At 36.9% G+C, this 24,020-nt stretch overlaps 1 protein-coding gene across 1 annotated transcript in view; it reads left to right on the forward strand.

Annotated features, from left to right (window-relative positions):
* Positions 1-24,020, forward strand: part of cpne4a (copine IVa) — a 90,177-nt gene that overhangs the window by 37,867 nt on the left and 28,290 nt on the right. Inside the window, exons 4-6 of the mRNA XM_075466868.1 lie at positions 17,708-17,782; positions 20,149-20,232; positions 22,152-22,241. Coding sequence (XP_075322983.1) covers positions 17,708-17,782; positions 20,149-20,232; positions 22,152-22,241 — 249 coding nt within the window. The remainder of the gene's footprint in view (positions 1-17,707; positions 17,783-20,148; positions 20,233-22,151; positions 22,242-24,020) is intronic.

A 24,020-nucleotide genomic window follows, 5' to 3' on the forward strand; every position in this document is an offset into this window, starting at 1 on the left:
TGTTTCCATCTTTTATCTTCTTCTCTGGTTTTTCCTTTAACTGTTTGGTTTCCATCTTTTCTCTTCTTCTCTGGTTTTTCCTTTAACTGTTTGGTTTCCATCTGTTTTTCTTCTTCTCTGGTTTTTCCTTTAACTGTTTGGTTTCCATCTTTTCTCTTCTTCTCTGGTTTTTCCTTTAACTGTTTGGTTTCCATCTTTTCTCTTCTCTCTGGTTTTTTCCTTTAACTGTTTGGTTTCCATCTGTTTTTCTTCTTCTCTGGTTTTTCCTTTAACTGTTTGGTTTCCATCTGTTTTTCTTCTTCTCTGGTTTTTCCTTTAACCGTTTGGTTTCCATCTTTTCTCTTCTTCTCTGGTTTTTCCTTTAACCGTTTGGTTTCCATCTTTTTCTCTTCTTCTCTGGTTTTTCCTTTAACTGTTTGGTTTCCATCTTTTCTCTTCTTCTCTGGTTTTTCCTTTAACTGTTTGGTTTCCATCTTTCTCTTCTTCTCTGGTTTTTCCTTTAACTGTTTGGTTTCCATCTGTTTTCTCTTCTTCTCTGGTTTTTCCTTTAACTGTTTGGTTTCCATCTTTTCTCTTCTTCTCTGGTTTTTCCTTTAACTGTTTGGTTTCCATCTTTTCTCTTCTTCTCTGGTTTTTTCCTTTAACTGTTTGGTTTCCATCTTTTCTCTTCTTCTCTGGTTTTTCCTTTAACTGTTTGGTTTCCATCTGTTTTTCTTCTTCTCTGGTTTTTCCTTTAACTGTTTGGTTTCCATCTGTTTTCTTCTTCTCTGGTTTTTCCTTTAACTGTTTGGTTTCCATCTTTTATCTTCTTCTCTGGTTTTTCCTTTAACTGTTTGGTTTCCATCTTTTCTCTTCTTCTCTGGTTTTTCCTTTAACTGTTTGGTTTCCATCTTTTCTCTTCTTCTCTGGTTTTTCCTTTAACTGTTTGGTTTCCATCTTTTCTCTTCTTCTCTGGTTTTTCCTTTAACTGTTTGGTTTCCATCTTTTCTCTTCTTCTCTGGTTTTTCCTTTAACTGTTTGGTTTCCATCTTTTCTCTTCTTCTCTGGTTTTTCCTTTAACTGTTTGGTTTCCATCTTTTCTCTTCTTCTCTGGTTTTTCCTTTAACTGTTTGGTTTCCATCTTTTCTCTTCTTCTCTGGTTTTTCCTTTAACTGTTGGTTTCCATCTGTTTTCTTCTCTCTGGTTTTTCCTTTAACTGTTTGGTTTCCATCTTTTTTCTTCTTCTCTGGTTTTTCCTTTAACTGTTTGGTTTCCATCTTTTCTCTTCTTCTCTGGTTTTTCCTTTAACTGTTTGGTTTCCATCTTTTCTCTTCTTCTCTGGTTTTTCCTTTAACTGTTTGGTTTCCATCTTTTCTCTTCTTCTCTGGTTTTTCCTTTAACTGTTTGGTTTCCATCTTTTATCTTCTTCTCTGGTTTTTCCTTTAACTGTTTGGTTTCCATCTGTTTCTCTTCTTCTCTGGTTTTTCCTTTAACTGTTTGGTTTCCATCTTTTTCTCTTCTTCTCTGGTTTTTCCTTTAACTGTTTGGTTTCCATCTTTTCTCTTCTTCTCTGGTTTTTCCTTTAACTGTTTGGTTTCCATCTTTTATCTTCTTCTCTGGTTTTTCCTTTAACTGTTTGGTTTCCATCTTTTATCTTCTTCTCTGGTTTTTCCTTTAACTGTTTGGTTTCCATCTTTTCTCTTCTTCTCTGGTTTTTCCTTTAACTGTTTGGTTTCCATCTTTTCTCTTCTTCTCTGGTTTTTCCTTTAACCGTTTGGTTTCCATCTTTTTCTCTTCTTCTCTGTTTTTCCTTTAACTGTTTGGTTTCCATCTTTTCTCTTCTTCTCTGGTTTTTCCTTTAACTGTTTGGTTTCCATCTGTTTTTCTTCTTCTCTGGTTTTTCCTTTAACTGTTTGGTTTCCATCTTTTCTCTTCTTCTCTGGTTTTTCCTTTAACTGTTTGGTTTCCATCTTTTCTCTTCTTCTCTGGTTTTTCCTTTAACTGTTTGGTTTCCATCTTTTCTCTTCTTCTCTGGTTTTTCCTTTAACTGTTTGGTTTCCATCTTTTCTCTTCTTCTCTGGTTTTTCCTTTAACTGTTTGGTTTCCATCTTTTATCTTCTTCTCTGGTTTTTCCTTTAACCGTTTGGTTTCCATCTTTTTCTCTTCTTCTCTGGTTTTTCCTTTAACTGTTTGGTTTCCATCTTTTCTCTTCTTCTCTGGTTTTTCCTTTAACTGTTTGGTTTCCATCTCTTCTCTTCTTCTCTGGTTTTTCCTTTAACTGTTTGGTTTCCATCTGTTTTTCTTCTTCTCTGGTTTTTCCTTTAACTGTTTGGTTTCCATCTTTTCTCTTCTTCTCTGGTTTTTCCTTTAACTGTTTGGTTTCCATCTTTTCTCTTCTTCTCTGGTTTTTCCTTTAACTGTTTGGTTTCCATCTTTTCTCTTCTTCTCTGGTTTTTCCTTTAACTGTTTGGTTTCCATCTTTTATCTTCTTCTCTGGTTTTTCCTTTAACTGTTTGGTTTCCATCTTTTCTCTTCTTCTCTGGTTTTTCCTTTAACTGTTTGGTTTCCATCTTTTCTCTTCTTCTCTGGTTTTTCCTTTAACTGTTTGGTTTCCATCTTTTCTCTTCTTCTCTTGTTTTTCCTTTAACTGTTTGGTTTCCATCTTTTCTCTTCTTCTCTGGTTTTTCCTTTAACTGTTTGGTTTCCATCTGTTTTCTCTTCTTCTCTGGTTTTTCCTTTAACTGTTTGGTTTCCATCTTTTATCTTCTTCTCTGGTTTTTCCTTTAACTGTTTGGTTTCCATCTTTTCTCTTCTTCTCTGGTTTTTCCTTTAACTGTTTGGTTTCCATCTTTTCTCTTCTTCTCTGGTTTTTTCCTTTAACTGTTTGGTTTCCATCTGTTTTCTCTTCTTCTCTGGTTTTTCCTTTAACTGTTTGGTTTCCATCTGTTTTCTTCTTCTCTGGTTTTTCCTTTAACCGTTTGGTTTCCATCTTTTCTCTTCTTCTCTGGTTTTTCCTTTAACTGTTTGGTTTCCATCTTTTTCTCTTCTTCTCTGGTTTTTCCTTTAACTGTTTGGTTTCCATCTTTTCTCTTCTTCTCTGGTTTTTCCTTTAACTGTTTGGTTTCCATCTCTTCTCTTCTTCTCTGGTTTTTCCTTTAACTGTTTGGTTTCCATCTGTTTTTCTTCTTCTCTGGTTTTTCCTTTAACTGTTTGGTTTCCATCTTTTCTCTTTTCTCTGGTTTTTCCTTTAACTGTTTGGTTTCCATCTTTTCTCTTCTTCTCTGGTTTTTCCTTTAACTGTTTGGTTTCCATCTTTTCTCTTCTTCTCTGGTTTTTCCTTTAACTGTTTGGTTTCCATCTCTTTCTCTTCTTCTCTGGTTTTTCCTTTAACTGTTTGGTTTCCATCTGTTTTTCTTCTTCTCTGGTTTTTCCTTTAACTGTTTGGTTTCCATCTGTTTCTCTTCTTCTCTGGTTTTTCCTTTAACTGTTTGGTTTCCATCTGTTTTTCTTCTTCTCTGGTTTTTCCTTTAACTGTTTGGTTTCCATCTTTTATCTTCTTCTCTGGTTTTTCCTTTAACTGTTTGGTTTCCATCTTTTCTCTTCTTCTCTGGTTTTTCCTTTAACTGTTTGGTTTCCATCTTTTCTCTTCTTCTCTGGTTTTTCCTTTAACTGTTTGGTTTCCATCTCTTCTCTTCTTCTCTGGTTTTTCCTTTAACTGTTTGGTTTCCATCTGTTTCTCTTCTTCTCTGGTTTTTCCTTTAACTGTTTGGTTTCCATCTTTTCTCTTCTTCTCTGGTTTTTCCTTTAACTGTTTGGTTTCCATCTTTTCTCTTCTTCTCTGGTTTTTCCTTTAACTGTTTGGTTTCCATCTTTTCTCTTCTTCTCTGGTTTTTCCTTTAACTGTTTGGTTTCCATCTTTTCTCTTCTTCTCTGTTTTTCCTTTAACTGTTTGGTTTCCATCTTTTCTCTTCTTCTCTGGTTTTTCCTTTAACTGTTTGGTTTCCATCTTTTCTCTTCTTCTCTGGTTTTTCCTTTAACTGTTTGGTTTCCATCTTTTCTCTTCTTCTCTTGTTTTTCCTTTAACTGTTTGGTTTCCATCTTTTCTCTTCTTCTCTGGTTTTTCCTTTAACTGTTTGGTTTCCATCTGTTTCTCTTCTTCTCTGGTTTTTCCTTTAACTGTTTGGTTTCCATCTTTTCTCTTCTTCTCTGGTTTTTCCTTTAACTGTTTGGTTTCCATCTGTTTCTCTTCTTCTCTGGTTTTTCCTTTAACTGTTTGGTTTCCATCTTTTCTCTTCTTCTCTGGTTTTTCCTTTAACTGTTTGGTTTCCATCTTTTCTCTTCTTCTCTGGTTTTTCCTTTAACTGTTTGGTTTCCATCTTTTCTCTTCTTCTCTGGTTTTTCCTTTAACTGTTTGGTTTCCATCTTTTCTCTTCTTCTCTGGTTTTTCCTTTAACTGTTTGGTTTCCATCTTTTCTCTTCTTCTCTGGTTTTTCCTTTAACTGTTTGGTTTCCATCTGTTTCTCTTCTTCTCTGGTTTTTCCTTTAACTGTTTGGTTTCCATCTGTTTTTCTTCTTCTCTGGTTTTTCCTTTAACTGTTTGGTTTCCATCTTTTATCTTCTTCTCTGGTTTTTCCTTTAACTGTTTGGTTTCCATCTTTTCTCTTCTTCTCTGGTTTTTCCTTTAACTGTTTGGTTTCCATCTGTTTTCTTCTTCTCTGGTTTTTCCTTTAACTGTTTGGTTTCCATCTTTTCTCTTCTTCTCTGGTTTTTCCTTTAACTGTTTGGTTTCCATCTTTTCTCTTCTTCTCTGGTTTTTTCCTTTAACTGTTTGGTTTCCATCTGTTTTTCTTCTTCTCTGGTTTTTTCCTTTAACTGTTTGGTTTCCATCTGTTTCTCTTCTTCTCTGGTTTTTCCTTTAACGTTTGGTTTCCATCTTTTCTCTTCTTCTCTGGTTTTTCCTTTAACTGTTTGGTTTCCATCTTTTCTCTTCTTCTCTGGTTTTTCCTTTAACTGTTTGGTTTCCATCTTTTCTCTTCTTCTCTGGTTTTTCCTTTAACTGTTTGGTTTCCATCTCTTCTCTTCTTCTCTGTTTTTTCCTTTAACTGTTTGGTTTCCATCTGTTTTTCTTCTTCTCTGGTTTTTCCTTTAACTGTTTGGTTTCCATCTTTTCTCTTCTTCTCTGGTTTTTCCTTTAACTGTTTGGTTTCCATCTTTTCTCTTCTTCTCTGGTTTTTCCTTTAACTGTTTGGTTTCCATCTTTTCTCTTCTTCTCTGGTTTTTCCTTTAACTGTTTGGTTTCCATCTGTTTTTCTTCTTCTCTGGTTTTTCCTTTAACTGTTTGGTTTCCATCTGTTTTCTTCTTCTCGGTTTTTCCTTTAACTGTTTGGTTTCCATCTTTTATCTTCTTCTCTGGTTTTTCCTTTAACTGTTTGGTTTCCATCTTTTCTCTTCTTCTCTGGTTTTTCCTTTAACTGTTTGGTTTCCATCTTTTCTCTTCTTCTCTGGTTTTTCCTTTAACTGTTTGGTTTCCATCTGTTTTTCTTCTTCTCTGGTTTTTCCTTTAACTGTTTGGTTTCCATCTTTTCTCTTCTTCTCTGGTTTTTCCTTTAACTGTTTGGTTTCCATCTTTTCTCTTCTTCTCTGGTTTTTCCTTTAACTGTTTGGTTTCCATCTTTTCTCTTCTTCTCTGGTTTTTCCTTTAACTGTTTGGTTTCCATCTTTTCTCTTCTTCTCTGGTTTTTCCTTTAACTGTTTGGTTTCCATCTTTTCTCTTCTTCTCTGGTTTTTCCTTTAACTGTTTGGTTTCCATCTGTTTTTCTTCTTCTCTGGTTTTTCCTTTAACTGTTTGGTTTCCATCTGTTTTTCTTCTTCTCTGGTTTTTCCTTTAACTGTTTGGTTTCCATCTGTTTCTCTTCTTCTCTGGTTTTTCCTTTAACTGTTTGGTTTCCATCTTTTCTCTTCTTCTCTGGTTTTTCCTTTAACTGTTTGGTTTCCATCTTTTTCTCTTCTTCTCTGGTTTTTCCTTTAACTGTTTGGTTTCCATCTTTTCTCTTCTTCTCTGGTTTTTCCTTTAACTGTTTGGTTTCCATCTGTTTTTCTTCTTCTCTGGTTTTTCCTTTAACTGTTTGGTTTCCATCTTTTATCTTCTTCTCTGGTTTTTCCTTTAACTGTTTGGTTTCCATCTTTTCTCTTCTTCTCTGGTTTTTCCTTTAACTGTTTGGTTTCCATCTGTTTTTCTTCTTCTCTGGTTTTTCCTTTAACTGTTTGGTTTCCATCTTTTCTCTTCTTCTCTGGTTTTTCCTTTAACTGTTTGGTTTCCATCTTTTCTCTTCTTCTCTGGTTTTTCCTTTAACTGTTTGGTTTCCATCTGTTTTTCTTCTTCTCTGGTTTTTTCCTTTAACTGTTTGGTTTCCATCTGTTTTTCTTCTTCTCTGGTTTTTCCTTTAACTGTTTGGTTTCCATCTTTTCTCTTCTTCTCTGGTTTTTCCTTTAACTGTTTGGTTTCCATCTTTTTCTCTTCTTCTCTGGTTTTTCCTTTAACTGTTTGGTTTCCATCTGTTTCTCTTCTTCTCTGGTTTTTCCTTTAACTGTTTGGTTTCCATCTCTTTCTCTTCTTCTCTGGTTTTTCCTTTAACTGTTTGGTTTCCATCTGTTTTTCTTCTTCTCTGGTTTTTCCTTTAACTGTTTGGTTTCCATCTTTTCTCTTCTTCTCTGGTTTTTCCTTTAACTGTTTGGTTTCCATCTTTTCTCTTCTTCTCTGGTTTTTCCTTTAACTGTTTGGTTTCCATCTTTTCTCTTCTTCTCTGGTTTTTCCTTTAACTGTTTGGTTTCCATCTGTTTTCTCTTCTCTGGTTTTTCCTTTAACTGTTTGGTTTCCATCTGTTTCTCTTCTTCTCTGGTTTTTCCTTTAACTGTTTGGTTTCCATCTTTTATCTTCTTCTCTGGTTTTTCCTTTAACTGTTTGGTTTCCATCTTTTCTCTTCTTCTCTGGTTTTTCCTTTAACTGTTTGGTTCCATCTTTTCTCTTCTTCTCTGGTTTTTCCTTTAACTGTTTGGTTTCCATCTGTTTTTCTTCTTCTCTGGTTTTTCCTTTAACTGTTTGGTTTCCATCTTTTCTCTTCTTCTCTGGTTTTTCCTTTAACTGTTTGGTTTCCATCTTTTCTCTTCTTCTCTGGTTTTTCCTTTAACTGTTTGGTTTCCATCTTTTCTCTTCTTCTCTGGTTTTTCCTTTAACTGTTTGGTTTCCATCTTTTCTCTTCTTCTCTGGTTTTTCCTTTAACTGTTTGGTTTCCATCTGTTTCTCTTCTTCTCTGGTTTTTCCTTTAACTGTTTGGTTTCCATCTGTTTTTCTTCTTCTCTGGTTTTTCCTTTAACTGTTTGGTTTCCATCTTTTCTCTTCTTCTCTGGTTTTTCCTTTAACTGTTTGGTTTCCATCTTTTCTCTTCTTCTCTGGTTTTTCCTTTAACTGTTTGGTTTCCATCTTTTCTCTTCTTCTCTGGTTTTTCCTTTAACTGTTTGGTTTCCATCTTTTATCTTCTTCTCTGGTTTTTCCTTTAACTGTTTGGTTTCCATCTTTTCTCTTCTTCTCTGGTTTTTCCTTTAACTGTTTGGTTTCCATCTTTTCTCTTCTTCTCTGGTTTTTCCTTTAACTGTTTGGTTTCCATCTTTTCTCTTCTTCTCTGGTTTTTCCTTTAACTGTTTGGTTTCCATCTTTTATCTTCTTCTCTGGTTTTTCCTTTAACTGTTTGGTTTCCATCTTTTCTCTTCTTCTCTGGTTTTTCCTTTAACTGTTTGGTTTCCATCTTTTCTCTTCTTCTCTGGTTTTTCCTTTAACTGTTTGGTTTCCATCTTTTCTCTTCTTCTCTGGTTTTTCCTTTAACTGTTTGGTTTCCATCTTTTCTCTTCTTCTCTGGTTTTTCCTTTAACTGTTTGGTTTCCATCTTTTCTCTTCTTCTCTGGTTTTTCCTTTAACTGTTTGGTTTCCATCTGTTTCTCTTCTTCTCTGGTTTTTCCTTTAACTGTTTGGTTTCCATCTGTTTTCTTCTTCTCTGGTTTTTCCTTTAACTGTTTGGTTTCCATCTTTTCTCTTCTTCTCTGGTTTTTCCTTTAACTGTTTGGTTTCCATCTTTTCTCTTCTTCTCTGGTTTTTCCTTTAACTGTTTGGTTTCCATCTTTTCTCTTCTTCTCTGGTTTTTCCTTTAACTGTTTGGTTTCCATCTTTTATCTTCTTCTCTGGTTTTTCCTTTAACTGTTTGGTTTCCATCTTTTCTCTTCTTCTCTGGTTTTTCCTTTAACTGTTTGGTTTCCATCTTTTCTCTTCTTCTCTGGTTTTTCCTTTAACTGTTTGGTTTCCATCTTTTCTCTTCTTCTCTGGTTTTTCCTTTAACTGTTTGGTTTCCATCTTTTTCTTCTTCTCTGGTTTTTCCTTTAACTGTTTGGTTTCCATCTTTTCTCTTCTTCTCTGGTTTTTCCTTTAACTGTTTGGTTTCCATCTTTTCTCTTCTCTCTGGTTTTTCCTTTAACTGTTTGGTTTCCATCTTTTCTCTTCTTCTCTGGTTTTTCCTTTAACTGTTTGGTTTCCATCTTTTATCTTCTTCTCTGGTTTTTCCTTTAACTGTTTGGTTTCCATCTTTTCTCTTCTTCTCTGGTTTTTCCTTTAACTGTTTGGTTTCCATCTTTTCTCTTCTTCTCTGGTTTTTCCTTTAACTGTTTGGTTTCCATCTTTTCTCTTCTTCTCTTGTTTTTCCTTTAACTGTTTGGTTTCCATCTTTTCTCTTCTTCTCTGGTTTTTCCTTTAACTGTTTGGTTTCCATCTGTTTTTCTTCTTCTCTGGTTTTTCCTTTAACTGTTTGGTTTCCATCTTTTCTCTTCTTCTCTGGTTTTTCCTTTAACTGTTTGGTTTCCATCTTTTCTCTTCTTCTCTGGTTTTTCCTTTAACTGTTTGGTTTCCATCTTTTCTCTTCTTCTCTGGTTTTTTCCTTTAACTGTTTGGTTTCCATCTGTTTCTCTTCTTCTCTGGTTTTTTCCTTTAACTGTTTGGTTTCCATCTGTTTTTCTTCTTCTCTGGTTTTTCCTTTAACTGTTTGGTTTCCATCTTTTCTCTTCTTCTCTGGTTTTTCCTTTAACCGTTTGGTTTCCATCTTTTTCTCTTCTTCTCTGGTTTTTCCTTTAACTGTTTGGTTTCCATCTTTCTCTTCTTCTCTGGTTTTTCCTTTAACTGTTTGGTTTCCATCTCTTCTCTTCTTCTCTGGTTTTTCCTTTAACTGTTTGGTTTCCATCTGTTTTTCTTCTTCTCTGGTTTTTCCTTTAACTGTTTGGTTTCCATCTTTTCTCTTTTTCTCTGGTTTTTCCTTTAACTGTTTGGTTTCCATCTTTTCTCTTCTTCTCTGGTTTTTCCTTTAACTGTTTGGTTTCCATCTTTTCTCTTCTTCTCTGGTTTTTCCTTTAACTGTTTGGTTTCCATCTCTTTCTCTTCTTCTCTGGTTTTTCCTTTAACTGTTTGGTTTCCATCTGTTTTTCTTCTTCTCTGGTTTTTCCTTTAACTGTTTGGTTTCCATCTTTTCTCTTCTTCTCTGGTTTTTCCTTTAACTGTTTGGTTTCCATCTGTTTTTCTTCTTCTCTGGTTTTTCCTTTAACTGTTTGGTTTCCATCTTTTCTCTTCTTCTCTGGTTTTTCCTTTAACTGTTTGGTTTCCATCTTTTCTCTTCTTCTCTGGTTTTTCCTTTAACTGTTTGGTTTCCATCTTTTCTCTTCTTCTCTGGTTTTTCCTTTAACTGTTTGGTTTCCATCTCTTCTCTTCTTCTCTGGTTTTTCCTTTAACTGTTTGGTTTCCATCTGTTTTCTTCTTCTCTGGTTTTTCCTTTAACTGTTTGGTTTCCATCTTTTCTCTTCTTCTCTGGTTTTTCCTTTAACTGTTTGGTTTCCATCTTTTCTCTTCTTCTCTGGTTTTTCCTTAACTGTTTGGTTTCCATCTTTTCTCTTCTTCTCTGGTTTTTCCTTTAACTGTTTGGTTTCCATCTTTTCTCTTCTTCTCTGGTTTTTCCTTTAACTGTTTGGTTTCCATCTGTTTTTCTTCTTCTCTGGTTTTTCCTTTAACTGTTTGGTTTCCATCTGTTTCTCTTCTTCTCTGGTTTTTCCTTTAACTGTTTGGTTTCCATCTTTTCTCTTCTCCTCTGGTTTTTCCTTTAACTGTTTGGTTTCCATCTTTTCTCTTCTTCTCTGGTTTTTCCTTTAACTGTTTGGTTTCCATCTTTTCTCTTCTTCTCTGGTTTTTCCTTTAACTGTTTGGTTTCCATCTGTTTCTCTTCTTCTCTGGTTTTTCCTTTAACTGTTTGGTTTCCATCTGTTTTTCTTCTTCTCTGGTTTTTCCTTTAACTGTTTGGTTTCCATCTTTTCTCTTCTTCTCTGGTTTTTCCTTTAACTGTTTGGTTTCCATCTTTTCTCTTCTTCTCTGGTTTTTCCTTTAACTGTTTGGTTTCCATCTTTTCTCTTCTTCTCTGGTTTTTCCTTTAACTGTTTGGTTTCCATCTTTTCTCTTCTTCTCTGGTTTTTCCTTTAACTGTTTGGTTTCCATCTGTTTTCTTCTTCTCTGGTTTTCCTTTAACTGTTTGTTTCCATCTTTTTCTTCTTCTCTGGTTTTCCTTTAACTGTTTGGTTTCCATCTTTTCTCTTCTTCTCTGGTTTTTCCTTTAACTGTTTGGTTTCCATCTTTTCTCTTCTTCTCTGGTTTTTCCTTTAACTGTTTGGTTTCCATCTTTTCTCTTCTTCTCTGGTTTTTCCTTTAACTGTTTGGTTTCCATCTTTTCTCTTCTTCTCTGGTTTTTCCTTTAACTGTTTGGTTTCCATCTTTTTCTTCTTTCTCTGGTTTTTCCTTTAACTGTTTGGTTTCCATCTTTTCTCTTCTTCTCTGGTTTTTCCTTTAACTGTTTGGTTTCCATCTTTTCTCTTCTTCTCTGGTTTTTCCTTTAACTGTTTGGTTTCCATCTTTTCTCTTCTTCTCTGGTTTTTCCTTTAACTGTTTGGTTTCCATCTTTCTCTTCTTCTCTGGTTTTTCCTTTAACTGTTTGGTTTCCATCTGTTTTCTTCTTCTCTGGTTTTTCCTTTAACTGTTTGGTTTCCATCTTTTCTCTTCTTCTCTGGTTTTTTCCTTTAACTGTTTGGTTTCCATCTTTTCTCTTCTTCTCTGGTTTTTCCTTTAACTGTTTGGTTTCCATCTTTTCTCTTCTTCTCTGGTTTTTCCTTTAACTGTTTGGTTTCCATCTTTTCTCTTCTTCTCTGGTTTTTCCTTTAACTGTTTGGTTTCCATCTTTTCTCTTCTTCTCTGGTTTTTCCTTTAACTGTTTGGTTTCCATCTTTTCTCTTCTTCTCTGGTTTTTCCTTTAACTGTTTGGTTTCCATCTGTTTCTCTTCTTCTCTGGTTTTTCCTTTAACTGTTTGGTTTCCATCTGTTTTTCTTCTTCTCTGGTTTTTCCTTTAACTGTTTGGTTTCCATCTTTTATCTTCTTCTCTGGTTTTTCCTTTAACTGTTTGGTTTCCATCTTTTCTCTTCTTCTCTGGTTTTTCCTTTAACTGTTTGGTTTCCATCTTTTCTCTTCTTCTCTGGTTTTTCCTTTAACTGTTTGGTTTCCATCTGTTTTTCTTCTTCTCTGGTTTTTTCCTTTAACTGTTTGGTTTCCATCTGTTTTCTTCTTCTCTGGTTTTTCCTTTAACTGTTTGGTTTCCATCTTTTCTCTTCTTCTCTGGTTTTTCCTTTAACCGTTTGGTTTCCATCTTTTCTCTTCTTCTCTGGTTTTTCCTTTAACTGTTTGGTTTCCATCTTTTTCTCTTCTTCTCTGGTTTTTCCTTTAACTGTTTGGTTTCCATCTCTTCTCTTCTTCTCTGGTTTTTCCTTTAACTGTTTGGTTTCCATCTGTTTTTCTTCTTCTCTGGTTTTTCCTTTAACTGTTTGGTTTCCATCTTTTCTCTTCTTCTCTGGTTTTTCCTTTAACTGTTTGGTTTCCATCTTTTCTCTTCTTCTCTGGTTTTTCCTTTAACTGTTTGGTTTCCATCTTTTCTCTTCTTCTCTGGTTTTTCCTTTAACTGTTTGGTTTCCATCTGTTTTTCTTCTTCTCTGGTTTTTCCTTTAACTGTTTGGTTTCCATCTGTTTTCTTCTTCTCTGGTTTTTCCTTTAACTGTTTGGTTTCCATCTTTTATCTTCTTCTCTGGTTTTTCCTTTAACTGTTTGGTTTCCATCTTTTCTCTTCTTCTCTGGTTTTTCCTTTAACTGTTTGGTTTCCATCTTTTCTCTTCTTCTCTGGTTTTTCCTTTAACTGTTTGGTTTCCATCTGTTTTTCTTCTTCTCTGGTTTTTCCTTTAACTGTTTGGTTTCCATCTTTTCTCTTCTTCTCTGGTTTTTCCTTTAACTGTTTGGTTTCCATCTTTTCTCTTCTTCTCTGGTTTTTCCTTTAACTGTTTGGTTTCCATCTTTTCTCTTCTTCTCTGGTTTTTCCTTTAACTGTTTGGTTTCCATCTTTTCTCTTCTTCTCTGGTTTTTCCTTTAACTGTTTGGTTTCCATCTGTTTTTCTTCTTCTCTGGTTTTTCCTTTAACTGTTTGGTTTCCATCTGTTTTCTCTTCTTCTCTGGTTTTTCCTTTAACTGTTTGGTTTCCATCTTTTCTCTTCTTCTCTGGTTTTTCCTTTAACTGTTTGGTTTCCATCTTTTCTCTTCTTCTCTGGTTTTTCCTTTAACTGTTTGGTTTCCATCTTTTCTCTTCTTCTCTGGTTTTTCCTTTAACTGTTTGGTTTCCATCTTTTATCTTCTTCTCTGGTTTTTCCTTTAACTGTTTGGTTTCCATCTTTTCTCTTCTTCTCTGGTTTTTCCTTTAACGTTTGGTTTCCATCTTTTCTCTTCTTCTCTGGTTTTTCCTTTAACTGTTTGGTTTCCATCTTTTCTCTTCTTCTCTGGTTTTTCCTTTAACCGTTTGGTTTCCATCTTTTTCTCTTCTTCTCTGGTTTTTCCTTAACTGTTTGGTTTCCATCTTTTCTCTTCTTCTCTGGTTTTTCCTTTAACTGTTTGGTTTCCATCTCTTCTCTTCTTCTCTGGTTTTTCCTTTAACTGTTTGGTTTCCATCTGTTTTCTTCTTCTCTGGTTTTTCCTTTAACTGTTTGGTTTCCATCTTTTCTCTTCTTCTCTGGTTTTTCCTTTAACTGTTTGGTTTCCATCTTTTCTCTTCTTCTCTGGTTTTTCCTTTAACTGTTTGGTTTCCATCTTTTCTCTTCTTCTCTGGTTTTTCCTTTAACTGTTTGGTTTCCATCTGTTTTTCTTCTTCTCTGGTTTTTCCTTTAACTGTTTGGTTTCCATCTGTTTTTCTTCTTCTCTGGTTTTTCCTTTAACTGTTTGGTTTCCATCTTTTATCTTCTTCTCTGGTTTTTCCTTTAACTGTTTGGTTTCCATCTTTTCTCTTCTTCTCTGGTTTTTCCTTTAACTGTTTGGTTTCCATCTTTTCTCTTCTTCTCTGGTTTTTCCTTTAACTGTTTGGTTTCCATCTGTTTTCTTCTTCTCTGGTTTTTCCTTTAACTGTTTGGTTTCCATCTTTTCTCTTCTTCTCTGGTTTTTCCTTTAACTGTTTGGTTTCCATCTTTTCTCTTCTTCTCTGGTTTTTCCTTTAACTGTTTGGTTTCCATCTTTTCTCTTCTTCTCTGGTTTTTCCTTTAACTGTTTGGTTTCCATCTTTTCTCTTCTTCTCTGGTTTTTCCTTTAACTGTTTGGTTTCCATCTTTTCTCTTCTTCTCTGGTTTTTCCTTTAACCGTTTGGTTTCCATCTTTTTCTCTTCTTCTCTGGTTTTTCCTTTAACTGTTTGGTTTCCATCTTTTCTCTTCTTCTCTGGTTTTTCCTTTAACTGTTTGGTTTCCATCTTTTCTCTTCTTCTCTGGTTTTTCCTTTAACCGTTTGGTTTCCATCTTTTCTCTTCTTCTCTGGTTTTTCCTTTAACCGTTTGGTTTCCATCTTTTCTCTTCTTCTCTGGTTTTTCCTTTAACTGTTTGGTTTCCATCTTTTCTCTTCTTCTCTGGTTTTTCCTTTAACTGTTTGGTTTCCATCTCTTCTCTTCTTCTCTGGTTTTTCCTTTAACTGTTTGGTTTCCATCTGTTTCTCTTCTTCTCTGGTTTTTCCTTTAACTGTTTGGTTTCCATCTTTTCTCTTCTTCTCTGGTTTTTCCTTTAACTGTTTGGTTTCCATCTTTTCTCTTCTTCTCTGGTTTTTCCTTTAACTGTTTGGTTTCCATCTTTTATCTTCTTCTCTGGTTTTTCCTTTAACTGTTTGGTTTCCATCTTTTCTCTTCTTCTCTGGTTTTTCCTTTAACTGTTTGGTTTCCATCTTTTCTCTTCTTCTCTTGTTTTTCCTTTAACTGTTTGGTTTCCATCTTTTCTCTTCTTCTCTGGTTTTTCCTTTAACTGTTTGGTTTCCATCTGTTTCTCTTCTTCTCTGGTTTTTCCTTTAACTGTTTGGTTTCCATCTGTTTTTCTTCTTCTCTGGTTTTTCCTTTAACTGTTTGGTTTCCATCTTTTATCTTCTTCTCTGGTTTTTCCTTTAACTGTTTGGTTTCCATCTTTTCTCTTCTTCTCTGGTTTTTCCTTTAACTGTTTGGTTTCCATCTTTTCTCTTCTTCTCTGGTTTTTTCCTTTAACTGTTTGGTTTCCATCTGTTTTTCTTCTTCTCTGGTTTTTTCCTTTAACTGTTTGGTTTCCATCTGTTTTTCTTCTTCTCTGGTTTTTCCTTTAACCGTTTGGTTTCCATCTTTTCTCTTCTTCTCTGGTTTTTCCTTTAACCGTTTGGTTTCCATCTTTTTCTCTTCTTCTCTGGTTTTTCCTTTAACTGTTTGGTTTCCATCTTTTCTCTTCTTCTCTGGTTTTTCCTTTAACTGTTTGGTTTCCATCTCTTCTCTTCTTCTCTGGTTTTTCCTTTAACTGTTTGGTTTCCATCTGTTTTTCTTCTTCTCTGGTTTTTCCTTTAACTGTTTGGTTTCCATCTTTTCTCTTCTTCTCTGGTTTTTCCTTTAACTGTTTGGTTTCCATCTTTTATCTTCTTCTCTGGTTTTTCCTTTAACTGTTTGGTTTCCATCTTTTCTCTTCTTCTCTGGTTTTTCCTTTAACTGTTTGGTTTCCATCTTTTCTCTTCTTCTCTGGTTTTTCCTTTAACTGTTTGGTTTCCATCTTTTCTCTTCTTCTCTGGTTTTTCCTTTAACTGTTTGGTTTCCATCTTTTCTCTTCTTCTCTGGTTTTTCCTTTAACTGTTTGGTTTCCATCTGTTTTTCTTCTTCTCTGGTTTTTCCTTTAACTGTTTGGTTTCCATCTTTTCTCTTCTTCTCTGGTTTTTCCTTTAACTGTTTGGTTTCCATCTTTTCTCTTCTTCTCTGGTTTTTCCTTTAACTGTTTGGTTTCCATCTGTTTTTCTTCTTCTCTGGTTTTTCCTTTAACTGTTTGGTTTCCATCTGTTTTTCTTCTTCTCTGGTTTTTCCTTTAACTGTTTGGTTTCCATCTTTTATCTTCTTCTCTGGTTTTTCCTTTAACTGTTTGGTTTCCATCTTTTCTCTTCTTCTCTGGTTTTTCCTTTAACTGTTTGGTTTCCATCTTTTATCTTCTTCTCTGGTTTTTCCTTTAACTGTTTGGTTTCCATCTTTTCTCTTCTTCTCTGGTTTTTCCTTTAACTGTTTGGTGTCCATCTTTTCTCTTCTTCTCTGGTTTTTCCTTTAACCGTTTGGTTTCCATCTTTTCCTCTTCTTCTCTGGTTTTTCCTTTAACCGTTTGGTTTCCATCTTTTCTCTTCTTCTCTGGTTTTTCCTTTAACCGTTTGGTTTCCATCTTTTCTCTTCTTCTCTGGTTTTTCCTTTAACCGTTTGGTTTCCATCTTTTTCTCTTCTTCTCTGGTTTTTCCTTTAACTGTTTGGTTTCCATCTTTTCTCTTCTTCTCTGGTTTTTCCTTTAACTGTTTGGTTTCCATCTTTTCTCTTCTTCTCTGGTTTTTCCTTTAACTGTTTGGTTTCCATCTGTTTTTCTTCTTCTCTGGTTTTTCCTTTAACTGTTTGGTTTCCATCTGTTTTTCTTCTTCTCTGGTTTTTCCTTTAACTGTTTGGTTTCCATCTTTTATCTTCTTCTCTGGTTTTTCCTTTAACTGTTTGGTTTCCATCTTTTCTCTTCTTCTCTGGTTTTTCCTTTAACTGTTTGGTTTCCATCTTTTATCTTCTTCTCTGGTTTTTCCTTTAACTGTTTGGTTTCCATCTTTTCTCTTCTTCTCTGGTTTTTCCTTTAACTGTTTGGTGTCCATCTTTTCTCTTCTTCTCTGGTTTTTCCTTTAACCGTTTGGTTTCCATCTTTTCCTCTTCTTCTCTGGTTTTTCCTTTAACCGTTTGGTTTCCATCTTTTCTCTTCTTCTCTGGTTTTTCCTTTAACCGTTTGGTTTCCATCTTTTCTCTTCTTCTCTGGTTTTTCCTTTAACCGTTTGGTTTCCATCTTTTCTCTTCTTCTCTGGTTTTTCCTTTAACCGTTTGGTTTCCATCTTTTCTCTTCTTCTCTGGTTTTTCCTTTAACTGTTTGGTTTCCATCCTTTCTCTTCTTCTCTGGTTTTTCCTTTAACCGTGTTGATGGTTCAGGGCGACCTGAAGAAAAACATCTGAAACACGAATCGATTATAATGAAGTGAATGCAGACGCCCTGATATATGCTCCCAGGAACAGGAAGAAGGAGTTTTACACCTCAGACGCCCTGATATATGCTCCCAGGAACATGAAGAAGGAGTTTTACACCTCAGACGCCCTGATATATGCTCCCAGGAACAGGAAGAAGGAGTTTTACACTTCAGACGCCCTGATATATGCTCCCAGGAACAGGAAGAAGGAGTTTTACACTTCAGACGCCCTGATATATGCTCCCAGGAACAGGAAGAAGGAGTTTTACACCTCAGACGCCCTGATATATGCTCCCAGGAACATGAAGAAGGAGTTTTACACCTCAGACGCCCTGATATATGCTCCCAGGAACAGGAAGAAGGAGTTTTACACTTCAGACGCCCTGATATATGCTCCCAGGAACAGGAAGAAGGAGTTTTACACTTCAGACGCCCTGATATATGCTCCCAGGAACAGGAAGAAGGAGTTTTACACCTCAGACGCCCTGATATATGCTCCCAGGAACAGGAAGAAGGAGTTTTACACCTCAGACGCCCTGATATATGCTCCCAGGAACAGGAAGAAGGAGTTTTACACCTCAGACGCCCTGATATATGCTCCTAGGAACAGGAAGAAGGAGTTTTACACCTCAGACGCCCTGATATATGCTCCCAGGAACAGGAAGAAGGAGTTTTACACCTCAGACGCCCTGATATATGCTCCCAGGAACAGGAAGAAGGAGTTTTACACCTCAGACGCCCTGATATATGCTCCCAGGAACAGGAAGAAGGAGTTTTACACCTCAGACGCCCTGATATATGCTCCCAGGAACAGGAAGAAGGAGTTTTACACCTCAGACGCCCTGATATATGCTCCCAGGAACAGGAAGAAGGAGTTTTACACCTCAGACGCCCTGATATATGCTCCCAGGAACAGGAAGAAGGAGTTCTGGCTCCCTGATTAGTGCTCGTTGTTTGTTCTTGCTGAGCCTGACCTGAACATTCAGCGATTCTTGTCGACTTGATGACGATGTCCTGGTCTCATAATGAGCTTTTTAATCAGAGGAAAAAATGTTTGTGTTTTCAGATCACAGCAGAAGAACTGACGGGGAACGATGACTACATCGAGCTCTCCTTCAGCGCCAGGAAGCTGGACGACAAGGTGACAGCTTCTCTCACAAAGACTCATGAAAATCTGGGGAAACTGTCTGAGAAAAGGCCTGGAAAATAAGACAAATATTCTATTATTTGCACATACACTGGAAAAAATGTCCCTCCAAAAATAAGTAAAAAAACAACAAATAAAAGACGTTTTTGCTTGAAATAAGCAAAAAATCTGCCAATGGAACTAGTGAAAATCGGCTTGTCAAGATTTCTTGAAATAAGACTTTTGAGATAAAAGTGATCTTGAAATTAGATTAAAAACCTCTTCAAATGTAAAAAAAAGCTTGTTTCATATGAAATCTGACTCAAAATAATTTGTTTTCAAGACTTTTTCACTTAACAAGATATTCCAGATGTATTGTATTAAAACAAGTCCCTATATCAGGCTGAAATGGTGCTTGTTAGGCAGTTGTGTCTTATATTAAGTGTAATGAGATATTTTGACGAGAAATGAGACAAATATACTTGGTAAGACTTTGATTTTTTCCAGTGGAAAGTAGGTGGAAAGACCCAAGCTTCACAAAAAAGAGTAAAAGGTCACACAAAGTAAACCAAAGGCAGCCCCTCAGACAGCTTCCCTGCCTGAATGTAAACCCTGAAACAGAAATAATCAGGGTTTCAGCCTCTCAGCTGCAGCTGAGGTTCAGGAGGAGATAGATTTTCCTTTTCCCCTCATCAGGCCACGTCTGCAGAGGAAGCAGATGCACACTAATGAGGTGAACATGCAGATTATCTCTGTTAGACACAGCAGCCAAACCCCGAGCAACTCAACATGGACAAAAGTAAAGTTTATGATGCAAATGCATCTCATCAACATGAACATTTACTCATTTAGTCTTTAGCCAACTCATCTGTGCTGGTAGGAACCCTTCAGAGCACATTTAAACATTTAAACTACCTGTGCAAAGCGTGGTCATCTCCTCTCTGCTGGCTGTGGGTTTGAATCCGGCTTCATTTGATTATATTTGTTTGTTTGCGTCTCAGGTTGGACTTTTTCCTCATTATTCTCTGAACCAGCTGCCCACTCACCAGCTTGGAGGAGCTTATTTAGCTTCCACGGCCGACTGAATTACTCACATACACGGTGGCTCCTCTCAGAGTTTAGTTTTGAGGCTTTTTTATGTACATATCTGTGTTTGTGTCACGTCTCTTCTTGTTAGTTTACTTTGTTTATTTGGGTCTCTTCCTGGTTGTCTTATATGTTTGCATCTTTTCTTATTATTAGGGCGAGTTAACTCGTAAGTTATTTAACGCCGATAAATATTTTTTCACGCATTAACGCAGGTTTTATTTATTCATTTATTTCAATTAAAAAAAAAAAGTATACATTTTTTTATAAAAATGTTAAAAAGGACTATAGCCTCTGTACATGGGGCGCCTGCTCAGCCCACTACGCCACGGACCCCCCCTGTTTTATTATTTATTTTATTATTGTAAAAGTCTGTCGATCACAGGCTTTTATTTTGTAAAAGTCTGCTGCTCACAGGCTTTTATTTTGTAAAAGTCTGTCGCTCAAAGGCTTTTATTTTGTAAAAGTCTGTTTCTCACAGGCTTTTATTTTGTAAAAGTCTGCTGCTGTCTGCTGTGGAACAGGAAAAGAAAGTAATCGGCGGATCCACCAAACATGGAGAAGGGTACGGAACTTTTACTCGGCCATTTTCATGTTAAAGTTCTTCCAGACGGCGGAGTCGACAGAACCAAAGTCATCTGTAAACACTGCCAAGTTGAATTGTCTTCTCAGCGTAGTAGTTCCAGTCTAAAATATCACTTAAAGGCAAAACACACAACTGATAGCAGCAAGTCATTCAAGGAAACAGACAGTGGAGCGAGGCTTCTACATAAAAACTACAGAAAGATGCTGATGTTAAAAGTGTGTTTGCACAACAAATGTTATGGCACTTTCATTCATATGGCAGCACATTTAAAATAAAGCTAAATGCTAAAAGCTATACGCTACTTTTGGATTCATTTTTGGATTCTGCGTACAAATGAGATTAATCGTGATTAATCAGGGAAATCATGTGATTAATTACATTAAACATTTTAATATTTGCCCGGCCCTAGTTTTGAGGCTTTTTTATGTACATATCTGTGTTTGTCGCGTCTCTTCTTGTTAGTTTACTTTGTTTATTTGGGTCTCTTCCTGGTTGTGCTTTTCCGTTTACATCTTTTGTTATTTTAAATTTTAATGAGCTGGAAGCCAGAGGTTTAATGGCTTAAACTGAAGGGGATATTTATCTTGTTGGGTGTTAAACTCAATGTTTATTCAGTTGCTTCATTAAAAGCTGAACATGATCCTGCTCAGCTGCTCTCCATCTGAAGGGAAACTGTTTCACTGACTGTAAAAACTGTGTTGGTGTTCAGGACTTCTTCAGTAAATCGGATCCGTTCCTGGAGATCTACAGGCTGAATGATGACGCCACCATGCAGCTCGTCTACAGGACCGAGGTACAAACCCAGCGAGGAACTCATGACAAAATCTACTCAATTAAAAGCTACACATCGTTAGAAATGTAAAAGCTCGTCACATTAGTAGAATTAGACTCACTGTTGTTTTTTGTCGCAATACCACGAGTGGCCACTGGGAAAATAAAAATCGGCGTAGCAGCTGAGAGGCGGGGCCGTATCCACTTATAATACATCCATGCTAATCGCATACACAGCTAGTTTAAAGCTAACGGCTAATCACATACAACGCTAGGCTAAGGCTAACGGCTAATCACATACACAGCTCGGCTAAAGCTAACGGCTAATCACGTACAGCGCTAAGGTAAAGCCAACGGCTAATCACATACACAGCTCGGGTAAAGCTAACGGTTAATTACATACACAGCTCAGCTAAAGCTAACAGCTAATCACATACACAGCTAGGCTAAAGCTAACGGTTAATCACATACACAGCTCGGCTAAAGCTAACGGCTAATCACATACACAGCTCGGCTAAAGCTAACGGCTAATTACATACACAGCTTGGCTAAAGCTAACGGCTAATCACAGAGGTACAAACACAGCCAACCTTTACACAGCGAGGAACTCATGACTAACAAAATCTACTCAATTAAAAGCTACACATCATTAGAAATGTAAAAGCTCGTCACATTAGTAGATTTAGACTCACTGTAGTTTAAATAAATCATTCACAAACACACTCAGCAATGCATCCAGGTCGATTTAAAGCACGTTTGTGAAATGGAAATCTATTTTATATAAATAATGAGTTTATTTGACAAAAGTTAACCCAGATAATGAGCTGCTGCTGCAGTAAAAGAATAATGAAGGTCTTCCACCTTCCATGAATCAGCTGGGTGAGACAATTAAAGCCCAATTAAAGCCCAATTACCACACATGACACATGACAGCAATAACACTGCAGGTCCAGAGGGGCGTAGAGGCGCCAACAGGGACTCGTGTAGGTGGTTTAATTCACTAATCCCTCCATGAACGGAACCATGTGCCCCAAACAGTGGAGTTAAATCCAGTAAGTGCTCCCAGGGAGTAGTTTTCAGCTGAAGATGTCTAATAACTGCAGTCAGAGAAAGGTCCAAAAGGGACCAATTCAAGACGATTCAAGGATCATGTTTAGCCAATATTTCAGTGGGATTTGCAGCATGGAAGAGAAGTAGCTAAAGACTCAGGAAAAGATCTGTGATCCATCTAATGCAATCTGGGGAAGAGCTCTCTTCATTTTCCTCTTGGGGATGTCCACCACAGTTGTTGTTTTTTTTCCACTTTGCTGTTTGTTTCCTGTTAGAACAACTACTTATTCTACTGCTAACAACGTAGCCTATACTGCCCCCCTGTGGTGACACAGCTGAGTGTTCACTTTAACCCTCAGGAGTCTGTAATCGAAGGCTGTGTTTGAAACCGCATACTACATACTGTATACTCATTGATCAGACAGTATGCAGAGCGTTTACCCACAATGCATTTCGCTCCTGTTGAAAAAAGCTGAAGAAGCTAAAAAAAAAAAAGCTAAAAAGCTGAGAACAAACAGTTGCTGAATACAAATTATAATACAATAGGATCATAACATAAAATAGGTACAAAAAAATAAAAATAAAAATAATATAATAAAAACAAATTAAGAGAAGTACATAGTGAAAATACATAGATAAATTAGTGCTGGAACACAAAAAACACCACAGAAACACAACAATGGGAAATACAGCTGAAAGCCTGAAACTTTCTCCAGATGTAGTTTAGTTTCACTAAAGTCTGAGAACAAAAGTCAGCGAGCAGGAAGATCAGATGATTGGAGATGAAGGACTAAGATATGATGAAGGACTGACCTCAGTCTGCAGGCTGATCTCAGGCTGTTTTTAGGTCTGAACTGATTTGTCTCTCCTTACTGTGTCTCTGTCTCACAGACGGTTATGAATAATCTCAATCCTGTGTGGAAAACCTTCAAAGTTTCTCTCAACTCGCTCTGCAGCGGAGACCACGAGCGCAAGCTGCAGGTAAACACACACATTCACACACCGCAGCCTCAGAGGACACCGACTTTAATCAGTTTTAGTGACTCCACATGAGCTCCAGTCCTTTAAGGACCGGTGTTTTCCCCTCAGTGTGACCCTTTAAACAGATTTATGTCCTCTCAACACACACTGACGGCCCCACACTGTCTCTGGTGTCAGTCAATAGATGTGGTGGCTCCAGTCTAAATGTGGAAGTCTGATTGGCTGATGAGCAGGTCAAGCATGGCACCAAGTGCATCTTCCTCATCGTGCTTTCAAACTGCTGAATCCTCAGTTCCAGAATTTGAAAGCTGAACAGGATTTTAAAGGTCTAAGTCAGAGCAAGAACCAGCCAAAACCTCCCAGATTTGTGCTGTTTGTTAATCATGTGCTGAAACGATTCATGGCGTAACTCCATTACAAAAAGCTCCTCCATGTAAATTAGCTGCTTCGATGCTTCGTTTATGTTTCACACGGACAGTTTTTACTGTCGCACAACGTGCGCACGTTTGTAGCAGCTTAATTTGAAACAACGAGGAGCAAAATCAGAGAAAAATAGATAAAATGTCTAAAGTTTGGGAGCATTTCAAAGAAAAGAAAAGAGAAAATACTGAACAGTGTGTACACTGTAAAAGCCAGTTAGCTTAGCACGATAGCACAACCTCAATGCTACAGAATATTAGCAGATAGCAGCCAGTTCACATATCGAGTCCACTGAGAGGAACAAACACAAGGGAACATTTCACGTTAGCATTTTAATGGAAATCAGTCGGCTTGTTAGCTGAGAAGGAAGCTAATACAGTTTATGACAGCAGAGAAGGAGGAGAGAAGCTAACAGATGCTAACACAGCTGGATGTTAGCTAGAAAGCTAATAGCTGCTGTTCTATAGTCCTGTTATCAATATCAGGAGGAGGAATGTTTTTTTGGCCATATCACCCAGATTTAAAAACAGTTATTATTGCAAAAGTATTTCTTATCTGATATAAAAATCGAGAGAATTCTCGATTACCTAAAAAAAATCCGCGTGATTTCCATTCAGCTGAGACAGTGATGAAGGGTTTCACCTCACAGGGGAACACATCCATCACCACTTGTTCTGTCCGTGTTCATCAGCCTGGCAGGCCTTCAATCAGCCTGGAGGCCAGGGGTTGGGCCCCCTGTCAGCAGCTCAGAGACGAGGTTCGAGGGTTCTGCGGCTTCCAGTTAAACAGTTCAGAGGACAACAGCTGCATGCTGACCTCAGCCTCTGCTGCACGTATTCACTTCTAGACGTTTCAGATTGTTTGATAGATCCTTATTGGGACTAAAATATATTCACAAAGTGTTTGACGAATCATTTCTCCACCATCGGATTAGCTGACGTCCCACATGATCATCACTCTGTAGTAAATACGCACTAACTGGAATATTCCCCACGATCATTAAACTGTTGAACAGTTTCATGTCCAGCCTGGGGGCAATAAATGTTATGTCCTGTCTTGAGGCACAACATGAGCTTTTTAACAACCCCCATCCTCAGAGTGATGGCACCCTCAAGGTGGAGAGAAGCTGAAACGATGAAGAATAAAATCGAGGACGACTAGAAAGCTGCGAGCAGCTGTATGTGGGACCGAGATGTGCGCACGTTGGGGCATGCGCTGGACGCCGTAGTCGTGCAGCTCTGCCCACACACGATACCCTTTACATACGTACGAGGTCGACAGGGTGGACGTGTGTGCCAAGTTTCATGCCTTTGCGATGATGATCAGGCTTTCAAATCACAACGCCATCACACGATTTTT

Source organism: Odontesthes bonariensis, chromosome 5, assembly GCF_027942865.1.
Source record: "Odontesthes bonariensis isolate fOdoBon6 chromosome 5, fOdoBon6.hap1, whole genome shotgun sequence".
Taxonomy (NCBI): domain Eukaryota; kingdom Metazoa; phylum Chordata; class Actinopteri; order Atheriniformes; family Atherinopsidae; genus Odontesthes; species Odontesthes bonariensis.